General features: G+C 40.9%; 1 protein-coding gene across 1 annotated transcript in view; it reads right to left on the bottom strand.

Annotated features, from left to right (window-relative positions):
- Positions 1 to 592: 592 nt before the first annotated feature.
- SLC25A40 (solute carrier family 25 member 40) overlaps positions 593 to 17,912 on the bottom strand; it is a 40,040-nt gene continuing 22,720 nt past the window's right edge. Inside the window, exons 6-11 of the mRNA XM_014603224.3 lie at positions 16,562 to 16,683; positions 14,171 to 14,344; positions 9,842 to 9,951; positions 7,476 to 7,557; positions 5,684 to 5,764; positions 593 to 2,542 (exon numbers count right to left, since the gene is read on the bottom strand). Coding sequence (XP_014458710.1) covers positions 2,427 to 2,542; positions 5,684 to 5,764; positions 7,476 to 7,557; positions 9,842 to 9,951; positions 14,171 to 14,344; positions 16,562 to 16,683 — 685 coding nt within the window. The 3' untranslated portion in view covers positions 593 to 2,426. The remainder of the gene's footprint in view (positions 2,543 to 5,683; positions 5,765 to 7,475; positions 7,558 to 9,841; positions 9,952 to 14,170; positions 14,345 to 16,561; positions 16,684 to 17,912) is intronic.

Raw genomic sequence — 17,912 nt, 5'->3', positions numbered from 1 at the left:
GGCCACAAAGTCCTGGAAGACCGTTTCAGGCTTAACCCTAGGAAAAACTTCTTCACAGTTGGGGTGTCCACACTGTGGAATAAACTCCCTCCAGAGGTGGTACAATCACCTACACTGGAGGTCTTCAAGAGGAAACTGAACAGTTACCTCACTGGGGTCACTTGACCCCAGTTGCGGTTCCTGCCTACTGCAGGGGGGCTGGACCTGATGCTCTTGCGAGGTCCCTTCCATTCCCTTACAATCTATTAATCTATAAAATAAAAAAAACCCCAAACTGACCCAGCAGCTGTCATTCACTGTCAACATATGCATTCTACAGTCTTCACTGAGTTCCTTGGAATGTTACTGTTTTCTGTTATCCAACTAAAGCCACTCTCTCCTCTTTTACAAAATTGTGTAAAAAATGAATTTCATTAGAACATGCATTTGCATGAAGTCTAGGGTTAGACATTTGTTAAGTGTCTATAAAACACAGTAGCTTAAAAAAAATCATTAAGTGCATTATAAGCCTCAGAAGTATTAATTAGGCATTCATATTTTAGATTGGTTCAGGATTCCATGCTGAGAATGAATTATCCATATGTACACAGGATCGAAAAAATCAGAAAATATTTTATTAAACATTTAACATTTTCATCCCCAGTACATAACTAGTAAATGCATTCATTTCCATTCCGATTAATATCTGTTACAGTCTTTTACTTCCATGTTGAAGATTAGAATGTTTCACATTTTTATGAAAAATATATCAATCACAATAAAGTGCTACTTCTTTTCATAGTAAAGTGTAACTTATCCTGAGAAACAATTCTTTACAAATCTCTAATCGGAGGTCAAATCTCTGTCCCAGTACACATGCCGTATACTACATAGTACAGTAGTTAAATGACTTGCAGCATCCTACCCCTTTTGATGGCTAGTAACTTAATGATGCAAGATTGTTTTTCCCCAAGGGAAAGCACTTTTTGCTTGGCCCCCTCAGACATGGGGTCTACCTCAGATAAGTGGAATCTGGGAACAGTACAGGCACTACTTTGTCATTAGGAAACCTATGATGTAATACTGTGCATGCAAGCATATTAACAAAAAGCTTGCAACATACATATGGGGACAAATGGCAATCTAGCATTAAAAGGAAGGAAAAAAATCTACAGAGCCATAGATTAGCTGAGGATTCTTAGCTCATGGTCTCACTGCTGCTTTCAAGTTTCTTATCTTTTACCCCAGTTTTGATCAACAATGATGAGGCCAGAATACAGAACTAGACTGTGGCTGTCATGTGTTCTGGAAGTGGAATTAAGCTTATAACATCTTTTAATGTACTATGATCATGTAACTAAAATATCTGATATATTAAAAAAACTGATCAGCAGAATTACCACTACAGTTCAGATACTAGTGTGTGTATAACTCAACTAAGTGACTTTAACCATCACATGCCCCACACTTTTATTACCTGCATTTCTTTAAAGCTTCCCCTGAACTTTCCTGGTTTAGGATTAAGTTTTTATTGGAAATATTTCTAAAAGTGGAAATCAAAAACAAACTAATAATTTGTTCATTTTTAAAGTAAGTCCCTGTCATGGAACCAAAGTTACATGACAAACAAATGAATATTTAAATGTTAAGATTCTGCCATGTAAAATTATTTCTAATCTTCAGGACCACTGGATTGCTAACAGTTGCATTTGTAATCTCAAGTATATTATTACTTAACAATTTTCAAACTGTACACATGCTGTGTCTGTCTGAAACATTCCTAGGGCTCTGTTTTAAGGCTACCTAGTGGTAACTTCTTCCACACAGTTCCACTCAAACACTGAGGAAATACTTCACATTATTTTTGGAAGAAAAGCCCTGTTTGAAGAGACCATTTAAACATTTCTAAGTACATGATTAAACAGGAAAGGACTTGTCCTTTTCTGTGTTTACATACTGTCAATCCTAATAGATTCTTAGAGCATAACTACATCTAACAGCGGTGAAATACAAAAATGCAAGCCAGAAATGATCATATTCTGTACCAGTCTTGCATCCACTGACAGATTATTTTCCCCCTTTAAGAGCATCTGCATATATTATTTCAGTACTCTGACCAATCTTAATTTTTCCCCCTTAGGTGGCTCTAAAGATGGCTTGTAAAACAGTCAGCTTGCTTCCTTAGACTTTGTTCTCTCTTGGAGAATTCACAGGATAGTTTAACTGATGACACAGAAGACATTGTTCTCACGCATTCTTAAATTCTGAAACAGGACCAAATTTAGCTCTGATGAAAATCTAAGCAAATGGAGTTTTGCCTGGTTGCTGGACATCCTGGCTGAATTTTAATTCAGTTACTTTGGAATATTTGAATCTTAGACATAAGTCAAACTTGGCACAGCTCACATTGTACAGCTAGGTTGTGGCTGCAATCTTGAGAGACTGTATTAATTGTTTTCCATTTGTTTCTTATTTAATTTACGAAAGAAGGCCTTCCCATATTCATATGTGCTGATCATGATGGCGCAAGCAGGAGCAACTTTAATCAACCGGGGAATAACACCTGCAGAAAAAAAAAGGTTTATTTCCTAATTATCAATCAATATTACTTGATTATAGAATGTAGAGCTGTATGCTGTGCAGTAAGTGAAGCAGTATATTAACTTATCCTTGCATAATAAGCCTGCAGGCCACAGCCTTGCAAACACCTAAGCACATGTGTAACATTACACAAGCTGTCCCTAGGACCTAACAATGTTGCCCAAAATGGAAGGCGCTCTGGTTTTGGACTAGTTTTTGTGGTTCTAATGACTGTGAGCAGCTACCTGCAATCTGCAGTTTGCCCACTTGGGTGTAAGAGTGGCAGCCTGGGTGGCAGCCTCCTGTAGTAATCAAGGCACTTCTGTACACTCCAAAAAGGGCAGCAGAGTGGAGTCCCCCCAACCACCCAATGAAGTGGCAGCCTCACCTCTGTTCTGTTAAATGAGTACAGAAGCCAAGAGAACCCCTCTGCTGGAGGTATGGGCAGCTGCTGAAACCTGTCTGAGGATTTTGGCAACTGGTGGAATTACATTAGTCTGGGAGTACAGACACAAGGTAAGCTGGGGAACTTGGAGTAGTGGGAAGAGGGAATAATCATTGAGCAAATACAGAAGAACAAGGAGTAATCCGGGCAGTGTGTGGAATGGGAAATAGGGAAAGTGAGTACAGTAGGACAGATTCCTGCCTTGTGGGTGCATATTTTATGTGAATTTAAGGTTGACCTGTCAACCTCCAGTTGTCACATGGGTGGCACAGGGACGGTCAGGTGGGGATCAGAAACAAGACAAACTAAATATATATATTTTGTTTTAAAAGTTACCCTATTTCTGACTCGGGGTATTTGAGCTCTTTGGCTGATAGTTCTCCCAGTAAGTCTACTTGAGCATATGGGTTTGCAGGTACACAATCAGTCCCAGAGGTATGTGTAGAAAACTATGATTTAATAAGAGTTACAGAGTTCAGCTGACAACTCCCATGGTTGGACTATCAACACCGAGGGGGGTATGGCTAGGGACCTACTTAAAGCAAGCATGGTTTTGCGATTTTCATGGAAACTACAAAAACAATTTCTGCAGTCACTGCAAAAAATGGCATTTCCCACCATGTTGTGCAGAATCACCTTAAAATAATAAAAGCTTTCCAGAATACAAAGAAAGTGCAGCAATCCCTGCAGCCATGGACAACATGGTTTGAGTGACAGCTATTGAGAGACTAAGCTAGTGACGTACGTAGACTCAATAAAGGTGCCAGTCAGGAAAACGAAGATTTCAATGCCATCTTTGAAGAAGCCAGATGCCACGCTGCAGTCTGAAGATGAATGAAAAGAAATCCAAGAAGGCTAAATACATTTCAGCTCAGGATCATGTAAGGCATTTCCCTACAGGAACCTTGCATGCAGATGGTAATACATTGTTTAGTTCATTGTGCAGCAACTCTGGATGTGTCGAGGAAAAACAGCACTGATTAGCATTTAGAGTCTGAATCACGTATAAAATGAAAGGCTGCTGCAGAGGCTGAAGGTCAAAACAAGAAACGAGCTACTATGCCTCAATCTTTAAAAGAACTACTGAAAGTACTTTGACAAGGAGAGGCTACATTTGCACTAGTGGAGCTATTCACCGCTGCCTACATTCTTCTGGAGAAAATTGATAACCCTGAATTGAGGGACTACTTGAAAAAAAAAAAGATGTGCCAAATGCTAATAGTTTCCCATGTGTGAACAAGCTTTGCCAAGATTATCTACCAGGAGTAATTGCTTCACATGTTTCAGTCAATCCCTGAAATTAATCCCAAGAGGGCAGAAAGACCATGATGAAGAAATGTGCTGCTTACATGAACTCTGTCAAAGAGGCCAAATGTCTTTGACTGACTGTTTTGCGAGTCTGTTTCTGATCAGTTTCCACATTTCTACAACTTGGCAAAATGTTGCCTTACCATTCCAACCAATTCAGTGGATGCAGAACGTGTGATCTCAGTGTCTTGATAAGTGTTCGCAGGGCAGAGACCGAGGATGTCAGCTGCAACTGGTGGTGAATGCTGCATGCTAATGTTTAACAACTAACATGAATTGTTTCTATCAAAGTTAGCACTATTTAGTATTACTAAACTTTTTGTAGAATGCTAATAAATATTATTTACAATTCATATTGTGTAAACATTTATATTCATAATGTATTTTAATTAGATTTAAATTAATGCAGTAATTTATTTGACATTTCTGCAAACTTTGCTATTAATTATGCTGCAGGTTTTCCCTCTCAGCCAATCAGCAGCAAGTGTGGGGGGGCTTGCTGAGAAAAGACCGCAAGATCGGTTTCATGTGTGGCCCAGGAAGATCATTTTGTCTTGCCAGGATTTAGGTAGGTCCCTAGGCATGGCTTGTTCCAGAAAGACAAGTAAGGGAAGAAAAAAAGGAAGCAACGCACTATATGTCAAAAATGTAAATACACTTGTTCTTAAGTTCAAGAAGAAAAGGACAGCCAATCTGTTGAACTAATCCAGATGAATGGAAAAAAAAAATACTAGTGATGTTATGGTAGGAGTCTACAGTAGACCACGGAATTGGAAAGAGAAGTTAGGTGAAGCATCTTTCAAGTTTTTCAGGTATGAGCTACCGTTAACAGCAAAGGGGAGGTATAAGTTCCTTGATATCAGCTGTAAGAAAAATAATACAAACAAAAAATGTCCAAAACGTTTTAATGTGTGTAGAGGATAACTGTTTCAGAAACTTAAGGAAAAAACTAAGGAGCCTTCAATCTTGGATCTGGTTCCAGCCAGTGTGGATGAGCTGGATGTAAATATTCAAGGTATTGTAAAGTAAAGAAGTGATTGTGATATAAGACTATTACCAGTCTAAATCAAGGAAGGCAGGAAATCAGCAAAACAAAGACACTGGGTATGATTCCATGAATAGACAAATTAAAAGAATGTAGGGTCCAAAAAAATTGGCAGTTCCTGAGAGACTTCTATTGGAGACGCAACATCAATCTCTTAAAGTGCAGAAGAAAGAGGAACCACAAAAGACTAATGTGGCTGCAGGAATAGCTTTTTAATTACCATAAAATCAAAAAATGTCTGCAAAAGATATTGATGTTAATGAGAAGGGACTCTAAAAATAGGGCAGATGAAAAACAAAAAATTTTAGAAAGATATTACAATTTACCAGCAAATAATCCAGTAAACCCACTTTCAGCAACAATTTTCTTCATTACTGTCCAAGTTGATGCAGACTTCCTCTGTGATACTAAGCATAATACAGTAAAGAGAGCATGAACTAAAAACATTACCATCAAAGAAAAATTCATAGAAAATGTTCTTGAAAATTAGAGGGCATTGCATCAGTAAAATACACTAGTGGTTATGTTGGTCACAGATTTTTCAATTCATTTTATGTTAATTTTATCCATACTGTTCATATGTGCTAAGTTGGGATAAGCGTTGAGGCATCTATGTTTTCTTGAATTTTAAGGCTTAGCTCTCTATGGACCAAGAAGCTATTTCTTCTGTGCTTGTGTTTAACGTTAGTTTCTCACATAGAGAAACTTCTACTATTTCCCACTGTTTTTTTCCTAGAAGATTCTTTGTAGTTAATCCACTCGTGCTACTCGCACATTTTCTAATAGACTGCTAATAAAACAGACTCAGCTTTTTGATTATGCCATAATATTACAGAAATGATCTAATGTCCATTGAAGTTGATGGGAGTTTTGATTTGCCCAAAATGAACAGGGAAAAAAATATATACATACTGAATGTCATAGCTTTAAGTGCAGTAGTAACTAACTGTGACGAAGTAATAAAATTCTTCCTTTCATACCTACTCCTTTAGGTTATTGGAGTAGCTACTGTTGCATATTTCCCCATTATGCCATCACTACTCATTGCTCTTCTCTTTGAAAGGGAGCAGTAAAAGGGGAAGATCAAAAATACAATGCTTGAACATAACATAGTGCCTTCCTAGTTGAAATGCACTAAAAAGCTAAAGAAGAAAAGCTAATTGCATTCAAAAACTGGAAAATACTAAACTGCTAGGGCTAGACTGCTGATGCTTCTATTTTCTAAGAGAGTGGATGGATCAAGATATACATATATTTTGAAAAACAGTAGCAGAGCTACATATGGAAATATTTTTATCAAGTTATTCATATCCACTCCAAAGCTTTGTCCACAAAGGACTATTCATGTTCAGTTTTTGCATATGTAAATCATAGTCAACCTGGAAAAATATATAGTAATCAGAGCTCATACTGCCCAATTCCAACAGCATACTCCTTGTTCCCATTGTTCTACAGCAGGGTTGTCAAAGATCTGTCCCATGGACTTGTTATCCATCCCATGGGGAGAATTCAAAGTGCAGAGCCATGTCATGTGGCCCATGGGGCCAGAAATTAGGTGGCAGTAGAAACAGAGGTTGCTGAAGCTCTGTGAACTTAGCAATTAAAATTCAACTGCCAAATTTCCTGCACTATATAGGTCAGATGACTTTGACACCCCCTTCTATAAGTTTTTATGAAACAAAACAGTACTACCAGTCTCTTATCTTTTCACTCCTGCAAATCATTAACACACATCAAACAGCAGTTTCCCCAGAAGCATTCCAGAAATGCTAACAGTTTGGAAAAGAAGAGAGAGCTATTGTCAGAGCTTGGAGATGCACTTTAAATCTTTTCCTTGTCTTCCCTTCTAAAGTCCCCATTAAAAATTATAACAATCCAACCAGCACAAACACATTACTTGTAAAGGTTCCTCATCTTTCTGTTGGCCAACAAGCAAAAGTATATAAAAGCAAACAAAAAGCTCTACACCTCCTTACTAAAGCAATGAAATGTATTTATTTAAGCCGCCTGTTCCAGGGAGAATTTCACCATTTCAGGGGTGGAATGAGAAAGGGGAATAATTCTTAATTTAATGTAAAATGTAAAGAACATTCAGAAATCTGATTCCAAGGAACTTACTATTTAAGGTCTCGCATTCCCAAAGTTGAGTCTGCTTGTGTGTTTTCACCACATCAAAAGGTAAAGTTAAAAGAGCTGCAATCTATTAGAATAATATTAATTGATCATTTATAATAGATTTCATTTTTATTTATACATTTACAGATATAATAGCTTAATGTCAGACCAGACTTCGTGATTTTTGTAGTTGTCCCAACGAGATCTTTGTAGCTGGTTATAATTTAAAAATAGATTTGCTATTGCAATTTAGCATATCAGCTAACAAGTCAATGAAGCAAGCCATAATTGCATTTAATTTGAATATTCAATCTAGTATAGCTGCTTAGAAAACCTAGATTGTATGAAATATTAATAATATACAGTTGTACCTTTAAAGATCTAAGATTCCTTCCAAAAGGAAAAGGATTGTAACCAAAGCAGTCACTCTTAATCCTTTTCTACCGAACCTAGCACTCCTCAAAATTTCCATTTGTCATTAATTGATAATTTGTCCTGGATTATCCTTCACAACTAGTTTGGAAAGAAGGCCTTGACAGCTGGAGGTGGACTTAATCCAGGACTAAGACGAAATTGTTTACTTATGATATATTGAAATCTCTGGAAGAATGCTGCTCATCTCTGCAAATGGCTTACAACAACAGTATGCACAAGTGACAGCTTCCGTTTGGGCAAGATCCACAAGCAGAAAGAATTCAAATGTGATATTTCCTCCTGCATTCTGAACGTGTCCTCTCAGTTGTCTCTTTCAAGCCCCCTTCCTGAAATGGGAACCAACAGCAAGTATTCCTGCACTCATTCAGACTTCTACTAAAGTCAGTGGAACTATGAATGGGTGCAGGGCTCTGTACTAGTTAATCAGCTGGGGAGACGGGCTTTACATTGTAAACAACTCAGGGAAGGATGCTATATTTTAGCACATGCCTTGTCAAAACTAGCTTCATTAGCAATACCACTTCATTAGAAATATTACATTTACTTGAATCTAAGATGACCCTGAATTTAAGACAAGCCCAATAATTAGATTCCATATATGGAAAATTTATACATTTGTTACAATTTTCCAGGTGTAGAACCTAAGGATCAGAGGATTGTCTTGCACTCATCCCCACCTCCAACTGGTACAGCATGGAAGGCAGTGGCTGGGGGGAAGTCAAGTAGCTTCCTTGCCCTATGTCTCCCCACTTATTCCCTCTGCAGCCTTCCTGTCTTCCCTGCCATCTGCATCCCCCTACCCCCAGCTTCCCACAGCCTCTGCCCCCTCCACTCCCTAGTCTCTGCTTCTTCTCTCCCTCCCTCCCCCCAACTCCCCCCCCCCAAATAACAGCTGGTGGAAGCGCAGCCCTTGCCGGACATGCAGTAGTGCCAGCACTGCTGATTGGCCAGGCAGGATCCATGCAGCCGTGTTGGTGCTGCTGACTGGCTTGGGCAGGGGACAGAGTTTCCTTATACTCTGTGCCTGGGAGGGGCTCCAGCCCCAGCCAGAGCTGAGTTGTGACTGACAGTAAGGGGGAAGAAGGTGTTGGACAGGGGTAGGGAGCAGAATCTGCAGAGGGCAAGAGGGCAAGAGGAGTGGGGCAGGCAGCTGCCATGAACCAGAGTCAGAGTTGCAGCAGCTGCCTGCCCTCCCCACCTGCAGCTATGTATGCAAATATAAGATATGGGGCTTTCTCCCCCATTTTACACCTATGTTATTTAATTAAATATTTCCAAAATACATTGCACTCAGAAATAAAAGCAGCTGCAGGTCAGGTATTTCAGCAATAGATAATCTGCACGGTCTGCATAGCTGACGGCAAGTTTCTTCTGCTCAAAAGCAATGGTTGGCAGCCTTTCAAAGCTGTAGGCCAGACTGAACCAGTTTGGGTCAGAGGCAGGTGGACAGGTGCCAGGACCCAGCCACTGCCACTGCTTTTACCCAGGGTGGCACAGAAAAGTGACTGCTGCCAAATCCTTCCACTGCTGAATGTTGCATGTCTGTGGTCCAGAGCAAAAGGCTCCCTGGATTGGATCTGGCCCAAGTGCCACAGGTTACTGACCCCTACTTAAAAACACTCACAGTGGGTGTGTCTACACGAGAGACACACAAAGTGTGATGCCACAGGTATGTTGCCATAGCAACGTGCTCCCTTGCTATAGTGTGTCGCTACGTTGACGCAGCAGCTAAAAATAACCATGTGCCACCAGCATGATGCAATAATGGATGTTACTGCACCATATGGGCACATGCAGACGTGCCCACTATGTAGACAATATCATACACTTCTTTGCTAATATATATAATCTCTCAATGAATGACGGGTAGTTTATTCATGCTTTATATAAAATAATATTACTATAAAATAGTAGTAACAAAAAAGTAGACTTACAGATCCAGATATAGCCCCTGATGCAAAACACATCATAAATGTTGGTTCATGCATGTCATATCTCTTGCACAGCCCCTCCTTGAGGTGTTCATAGTTGTACCAGTACATTGCTGGAGGTATAAAAAGACCAATAAAACTCCAAAACCATAAATTTGCAACAAGCAACAAACTGGTATGCTGAGCACAGTCTCCAGGCGTGCTCCTTTTCCAGAGAAGAAAATAGCTTCCCCACTTAAATACTGATTGGGGGCAGGGAGAGAGGAGAAGAGTGTATTGTATAGGAGAAAATACAGTATTCAGGTAGCCAGTACTCTAGTTTAATCACTGCTCTGTTCCATTGTAGCAATTCCTTTGTTATTAAACACTACAGCAGTGTGTACAATTGACATGGAACAAGATTTTTTTAAAAGTTACTGTGTTTTACATTTCTTCACATGAACTAGACAGTTTATAAAATACATTTTATTGAATTTTCAGTTATTTTACACTTTATATAAACCTTATTAACTGTTTTACAAAGTTAAATGTGGACTTCCATGAGAGAGAGAGTTACGTGCCATCCCCCAAAAACTATCTTAAATCTTTATCCTGATGCTGGCACACAGGCACTGGGAATGCTTCAGCAAGGGGCTACAATAAGACAACTTGAGGAACAATTAAATTAAAGGGCTACCGTTTATATTAGGGTTGGGCAATTATTTTGGATGGAGGGCAGCTTAAGGAGGTTTGGTTAGCTTGAGGGCTGCATAGGTAGCCCTGCCCCTTGATAGTTGCCCCACCCCCTGGTCACCATATTGGGACTAGACATACCACCCCTAACCCCTGACCTTTGCCACTGGAAATCCCTCCCCTTTTCCTCCTGGAAATACTCCTTTTGGGGGTGCCATTTTGGAACCAGAAAAATAATCAAATCATACACTAAAAATCAAACACCTATGACATATTTTAATCTTATTACAAAAAATAGTTTTGTCATGATTTGTGTTTGCGTAGTGTATGTAGAGGTGATTGCATAACTCAAAAGCGGGGGGTTATAAGGAGGTGGGGGGGTCACAGGGTATGTTGGGGGGTGTATATATGTGGGGGGCTATGGGGGCAGGGTGGAGGGGTGTGGGGAACATCCTCTGCATTCCCCCCATGGTGCAGCAGCAGGAGGGGGCACTTGGGGTGTTCATGCCCAGTGCTGGTGCCTGGTGGGGTGCAGTTCTGGCCAGCACTGCACATCACAGTGAGGCACATCCCCTGCTGGGCAGTCTCTATCACCAGTGCTCCCTGCCATGCATGCACAGCCCCCAACACTCGTGCAGCAAAGGAGGGAAGCCCCGCATGCTGGAGCTGGCTGCCTTCCCTGTTCCCTGGATCTGTGCGGCCAGGGGTGGCAAAGGGAGCTGGCTCCAGTGCACAGGGCTTCCCTCCCATGCCGCAAGAGCACCGGGGCTGCCTAGCAGGGGCTGCACCCCTCATCACAATGTACAGTGCTGGCTGGAGCTGCATGCTGCACGAGCACCCAAAACAGGCATGAGCGCCCCCACCTGGTGCTGCTACTGCTGCTGCCACCACCTGCGGGGCCGTATTTTGTCTGCCCCCAGTTTATATTGTGTTCCACAGTCAGAACTGCAGCACTTGTCTCTGAATTGTAACCACAAGTGCACTGGTTGAGACAGTACTGAATTACAGAGGAAACTGTTGAAATAGGCTGGTAGATGTAGGTACCATGAACTATAAGGACTGCATGTACACCCTGACAGATCAATTATGCCTCATTTCAGTTTTGCCTTTAGAAAGAGATAAACAAAGGCAAAGATTTAAGATTTAATCTTGAATATTTCTGCAGTGTGGCAGCTCTCACTCTTAGCTAACTCAAGAGGAGCTAACTTGAGTGGAAGGAAATGTGGAATGCTAATGTGTGGGCTATAGATAGCAAAGTTGGTTGCACTGGAGTAGTGGCAAGTACTTAGCTTTCTGTTTCCTAGTTTTTAGAGAGTTGAAATTTGCCATCGTCCACATTTTGGAAGGCAAGAGATAAGGTTAGGCAACCTTAACCCTATGTTAATAAAGTTTTAAAAACATTCATCAGGTTTATTTATTTATTTATTTATTTTAAAGATAAATAGACTTTTTTCTCTCCATATATGTCAGCCTAATTTTCCGCCTGGCTGCCTCTGGCTCTTTGTCAATAATCATCCTTGATACAGAAGTCATTAGCTGTCCATTTAGTATAGCACAGCATACTGTTTCCTCCCCAGTTCTCTTCTCTGCGTGGAGCTGGGCATGGACAAGACTTGCAAACTGAGGAGCAGATGCTCCAGCAGTGCAGTAATTGACATGTAGTTATGGGGATATATAACAAAGGTGGAACAGAAGCGAGTGTCAGAACAAAAATTTGGGGAAAACAGAGCAGAAACAGCCTCCTTTTCTCCTCACATTCCCTTGTACTGTTTGGCCTCCCCTTTCCACTAGGAGCAGCAACATCAAAAAGAAGGGTCATCCCTTCCCTAGTGCCTGAGGGAGTATGGGAAATAACGGAAACTGGAGTTTCCTTTCTCAGATTAGGAAGCAGTGGAGGAATTCCAGACTCCCTTGAGTCACTTAGCCTGGCTAAGAGCTTTTTTGGGGGCAGGAGGTATATGTAGTAGGATGGGGATGGGAGAACATAAATTACTCCCTTTGACTTCCTCCTGAAGTATGTCACTGGAAGGGAATGTACTTAATTTCTCCTCCATCTTCTCATTTGATTATTTTAGGGCTTCTAGGTGCTTCAGTACTTTTCCTCAAAAAGAAAAGGTCCTTTTGAAGACCCTTACTCATCATGGCATCACACAGACTACACCTTTGGAAACCCAATTCTCTGACAGTGCTCTAGTCATTGAACATATCGTTCAGGTGGTCCCTTACACCCCTGTTTGCTCTAACCCCTTCCATGCCCATTGCTCTAACCACCCTTGCAAATCACAAGTAAAGGATTTTGACTCTGGTGTGGATTCTACAGGGCAGTGTTCATTTCCATGAACCAGAGGTCAGCATGGTTTCTAGCATGGGTCAGAGGCAGACTGGCATTAGGACCTGACCACTCCTGCTTCTCTCTGCTGTTCAGCTGCATTGCAGTGTGTCAAAGGATACTCTCCACTGGAACTTATGCTGTCTGGCATGGCCAGAGCTCCCCCTCCACCAAAGCCCCAGGTAACCAACAGCAGCATGGTGCAGGGAGTACTCCCCTTTGCCAGGGCCTGAGGTGTCTAACAGTGGTGCAAAGCAGAAAGACCCCCATGCTGCCAAATGCTGTTGAAGGCATGGCTCTACAAATCAGATACAAAGGCTCTAGGAGCCATAGGTTGCTAATCCCTACCACAAACCTCTGATTTAGTGCACTGCTCAGTGTTTCACTCACAAAAAAATTCTGAAGAAGCAGACTTACATAGATGTCTTACTCCATATAAACAAAAGTACAAGTGCTTTGCAGCGCAATAACGTAACTTTTGAAATGTATCTGAATTACTCTTCAGTTCTTTTCAAGAGCTGATCTCATAGGTAGTCCATGCTATAATGAGTAGATGTCAGGGTCCTAGATTTCCCTAGCTTTGCATCAGAAAAACTGTAAAGATCTGAAAATCTTAGAAGCAATTTATTATAAGGCAGGGGTGGGCAATTATTTGGGCTGGAAGGCGATTTATTGAGTTTTGGTGAGCTGTTGAGGGCTGGGGAGGGAGAGGGTGCAGCCAGGGAGATGCCAATTGATCCTACCCAGCCTGCCAGCCACCACTGGGAACCTTAGGAGGGAGGGCTGCGCCCCATGCTGCTATGCTCTGCTCCGCTGTAGCCAGGTCGGGCCACGCAGCGCGCAGACTCCTCCACCTCTCCTGCATCCATCCCCCCCCACTCAGCTTACTGTTAGCACTGCATAGTCCTGGTACTGCAGCTGCCAGCAGCTGGACCTGCACAGGATGGGGTGCAATGCAGTGAACTGAGTAGCCGTCCCACCCACCTCCCCACCGACTGCAATAAGCCACTGCACCATACCAGGAAGGTGATAACACTCATGTAATTTTCTAAATATTATTTTTATGGGAGTTTTCTCTCAGAAATGTGTTGTTTACATAATCCCAAATTTGGACCACCAACCACAATCTGCACCCCGAAAAGTGTAATACATTTCAAGAGAATCCAAGTCTGTGTGGATTTTATAGCACCGGGAACAGTCATCTTTTGAATAATGAGCAAAGCACAATTTTATCTATAACCTAGCACATTATGAAATTCTGAGAAAAAATTCAAAGGGGACTGACAAGCAAATATTCCCCATAACAAACTCTGAAGAGAAATAAACCCTACCTGAGAAAGGAACATCTCTAAGAACAGTAGGACCCCAGCCTCTCCACAAAGAAAGCCAGCCATCTTTGGCTATTGTGTTACTGATGCACACACGTAATTGCCTGTAAGATAACTGGCGAGCCTGAAGTTTAGTTCTAACCAACTCCAGGGGACTTATTACAGTTACTGAACCCACTGAAAAGGAGAAAAAGATGAGACATTATCAATATTTAAAGTGAAAATTCTGTTCACAGTGCAGTTTCCCAAGAATGTGCTCTTCTTCCATTTTCATATTTTCAGCTTTGTCATAGATATCTCTCCCAAAGTTGCTGCTTAAGTTATATTAACTGTACAACCGCCCATGAAGGTGAGAACAATCTGATCATACATATGACCCCAGATTGACGACTCCAAGGTATCATTTAAATTTATACTTCAACAAAGATAAAAATGGGCTAAAATGTCACCAGGTTTTTGTTAATAACCTGATTTTAAAATGTCAATTCCTGCATTAATCCTAAATTCTACTTAAAAAAAAGTTTTGCTTCTTGTGTATTAAAAATGAAAATGTAGCTCTCATTTTTAAAGTCCCTTTTTCTCTTTGTAAGTTACTTTTAAGTGGCTCATACATTTTTTTTCTTTAGAAATATCAAGTCAGGCATTCTTTGTTTCTAGGAGGAGTCAGATCTCAGTTGGGTCTATTATGAACTCTCTTACCATTTAACTTAAGAAGCAGGGAGCAATGACCCTAAACAATCACACCCTTCCTACTAGCATCCTGGCAGATGAAGATATTTACCTTACTGACTTCAACTAATAGGAGTGATAAAACCTAAGGTATTGTCCCCATTAAAAAGAACTGCAAGCAGAAGTACACTAGCCAGCAGTATGAAAAGATCACATCCTGCAGGCCATATAGATCTCCCAATGAAATCCCCCATGTGAATACACATCTACTGGCAAAAGAATGTTTCTGCCTGTCGAGCTGATGTCCTTTTAGGGGAGCTAGTGTAGCCAGCAAGCGAAAACTACCTTCTGCTGGCAAGCTTGCATCCATACCAGGGGATCCTGCCAGTGGATCTTTCCTGCTGTAGTTGCAATTGCAACACCACCATGGCAGCAGAGTGAGTCCAGACCCAGTGCCAGCTAGAAGGGAGGCCTGTGGTACCCCATGCTCTGGGCTCAGCTCCTGCACTGCACTAGGCAGCCTCCTTTGCTACCACTCTGCCCCCGCCCCCCCTTGCAGCATCTCCTAGATGCCCCTCCCCTGCCATCACAGGTACCAGCCCCTTGGTGTCACTGGCCCAGCCACGCAGCTCCCCACTGGCTGCCCCCTTCTGCTGCTGGAGGGGCTTCCCCCTGCCCCTGTACCCTGCTGCAGCCCTAGCACCTGGACACCATCCCCCAGTGCCGGCAGGCACACACTCCCCCTCACACATCCATCCCCTCCACACCCCTCCCCAACCGTCCCCAAGCCCTGGCCCTCCAACCCCCGTTCCCCACAGACTTTCCTGCATCCAGCTGCTAAGGCTGCTCCCACCACCCCTCCAGGCCTCATGCCAGCCACATGCGTGCATGCTCAGATGCACATGGTGCTCCCTGCCTCCAATTGTCCTTCCCTTGCTCCCACCAGCAGAGCAAAGCAAAATTCTGGACACTTGTTTAGATTTAAAAAAAAAACCACCCAGTTGGAGGACACAAAAAAAGGATATGTCTGGGGCCAGACGTATGGTAACCCTACATTACCTTTAAACTAGTATGTGACAAAAAATATTTATTATTAGAACCACTGAAGACAAGGATTATTTTTTCTCTTGAAGAACCTTTAAGACAAGATATAAGTTACAAGAAGTTCCATGTCTAGGATTTCATAATATGCCTTTCAGTAACGCTGCTAAGGGCCTGCCAATACATTCAGATTGAAGCTGGATAGAAATCAGCTATAAAGTTGTTATACATTTTCAAGCACCAACTTTGTAACTGGTTAATGCTCTTTATAGCTGGATGTATATTTTTATGCCATGATAATTACTTTGCATGTGTGGCTAGCCTAAATTTATTGCGCAACTAACCAGTTACAGTAGTTGTGTAATATATGTAATGTGGCAGGGGCCTAAGAGAGACATAGCTAAAAAGCCTGCCTGCCTGAAGTGTTTCCACAGAATGTTACCTGAGTTCTAGTAAATAAATTAAATATAAAAGTTCTTCTCAAGAAAAAGTAGAATCTAGCTCCCATTTAAATTAGAACTAAGTTAAATAAGCATGTAATGTTGGGTTTTGTGTACAGTGTCTGCTATGACCAGGTATACTTAATTTTATCTTTAAAACACACCAAATGGGGCTTGCAATGTCAAATATCAGGAAAATAAATAGTAAAAAAAAATACTGTAATGTATAGATAATTTAACTCACATCTGCTTAAGGAGCCAGCAAGAATTGGAATGAAGTCACCTTTTCCTAATGTAGCTCCTAAAGCTTCACTTAGTTGATCATAGCAAGTAAAATAAATTACTGTGGTTGGAAGTGCCATCATTCTAAAATACAAATGAAAGAAATCTCAGTTACCACAAAGAAAAAAACTCCAAAATCATTGTGATTAGTAATCCAATCTGAATTTTTAGCTTAAATAAAAAGATTAAAATTTAAATTATGTGTAAATGAGAAAAATCATCATAAGCTTGTAGCTCTCAAATTCCTATTAAACCTCCATTAACAAACTGTGTGGTAAAGATTCAAGTTCCTTCTGGAATTTTACCTTAATTCATGCAATTGTTTTCATAATCTGACAGACTACCCTGCTAAATGCTCTCACTTCTGAAGCATGCTTTCTATGATTCAGATTTAATACTGATGCTTTTCTTTAACTTCGGCTATTATTTCTTTTTATGCAGAACAGCCAATTAAATTAAACTCCACCTGTTTTCTGTTGATTCCTTGTGGATACTTCAACCATAAGCCAGACACATGGAGCTTTGAAAACAGTCACAAATGAAAAATTGGTTATTTCTGGGCAATTTTTCTTTTTTTCTTTTTTCATGAACAAAAGGTTCAGTAAAAAATGTGGGCTTGTCACCCTGAAACAATTTACAAATTTAACCCAATTTCATTAAATAGTTCTTGCTGGAAAATAAATAGTGGAGATGCTATACTTTTTTCAAATAGCTTATTAGCTAAGACATTCATCCTTGATAAAGGAAACCCAGTCCAATTCCAATCTCTACCTGAAATATCACAATTTCCAGGCAAATATTTTTACCATCAGACTGTTGAGTATGCTGGGGTGCATGCTCTCAGTTCCTCTTGCTGATGTTATTCCGCTTTCTATAACATATGTATATATTATTTGCTGGTGCAGGAAGTAGAGGTTCAAGTGTTCCTCCCTGTGTGCTGCAATGTCACTCCCTTTCTTCCTCACTCTCTGGGTCAATGAGTATTTAAGTGTCTCATAAAAAGCTGAACAACATCAGTAGGAGAAATAGAGAATAATGCATCCCAACATATTGGATACAGTGACTAAGGCACTCTCCTCCAAGGTGGCTCATGTGCATTTAAGTCCACTTGAACTGAAAAAGTAATTAAATCTGTATCTCTCCCATCCTTGGCAAGTATCTAACTACTTGACTATTGGATAAAAGGGGAACTAATTATTCATCCTCCTGTTTTGATAGTCCATCCTTTTGTTCCCTTTGAGGATTTTTTAAGTGCCCAATGAAATTTTGTGTAAGGCTGAAAACAAAATGATTTTTTTTCAGTGCAACCCCCC

This window comes from Alligator mississippiensis, chromosome 5 (genome assembly GCF_030867095.1).
Source record: "Alligator mississippiensis isolate rAllMis1 chromosome 5, rAllMis1, whole genome shotgun sequence".
NCBI classification, from domain to species: Eukaryota; Metazoa; Chordata; order Crocodylia; family Alligatoridae; genus Alligator; species Alligator mississippiensis.
The sequence above is the reverse complement of the archived record's forward strand: the minus strand, read 5'-3'. Positions and strand labels throughout refer to the sequence as shown.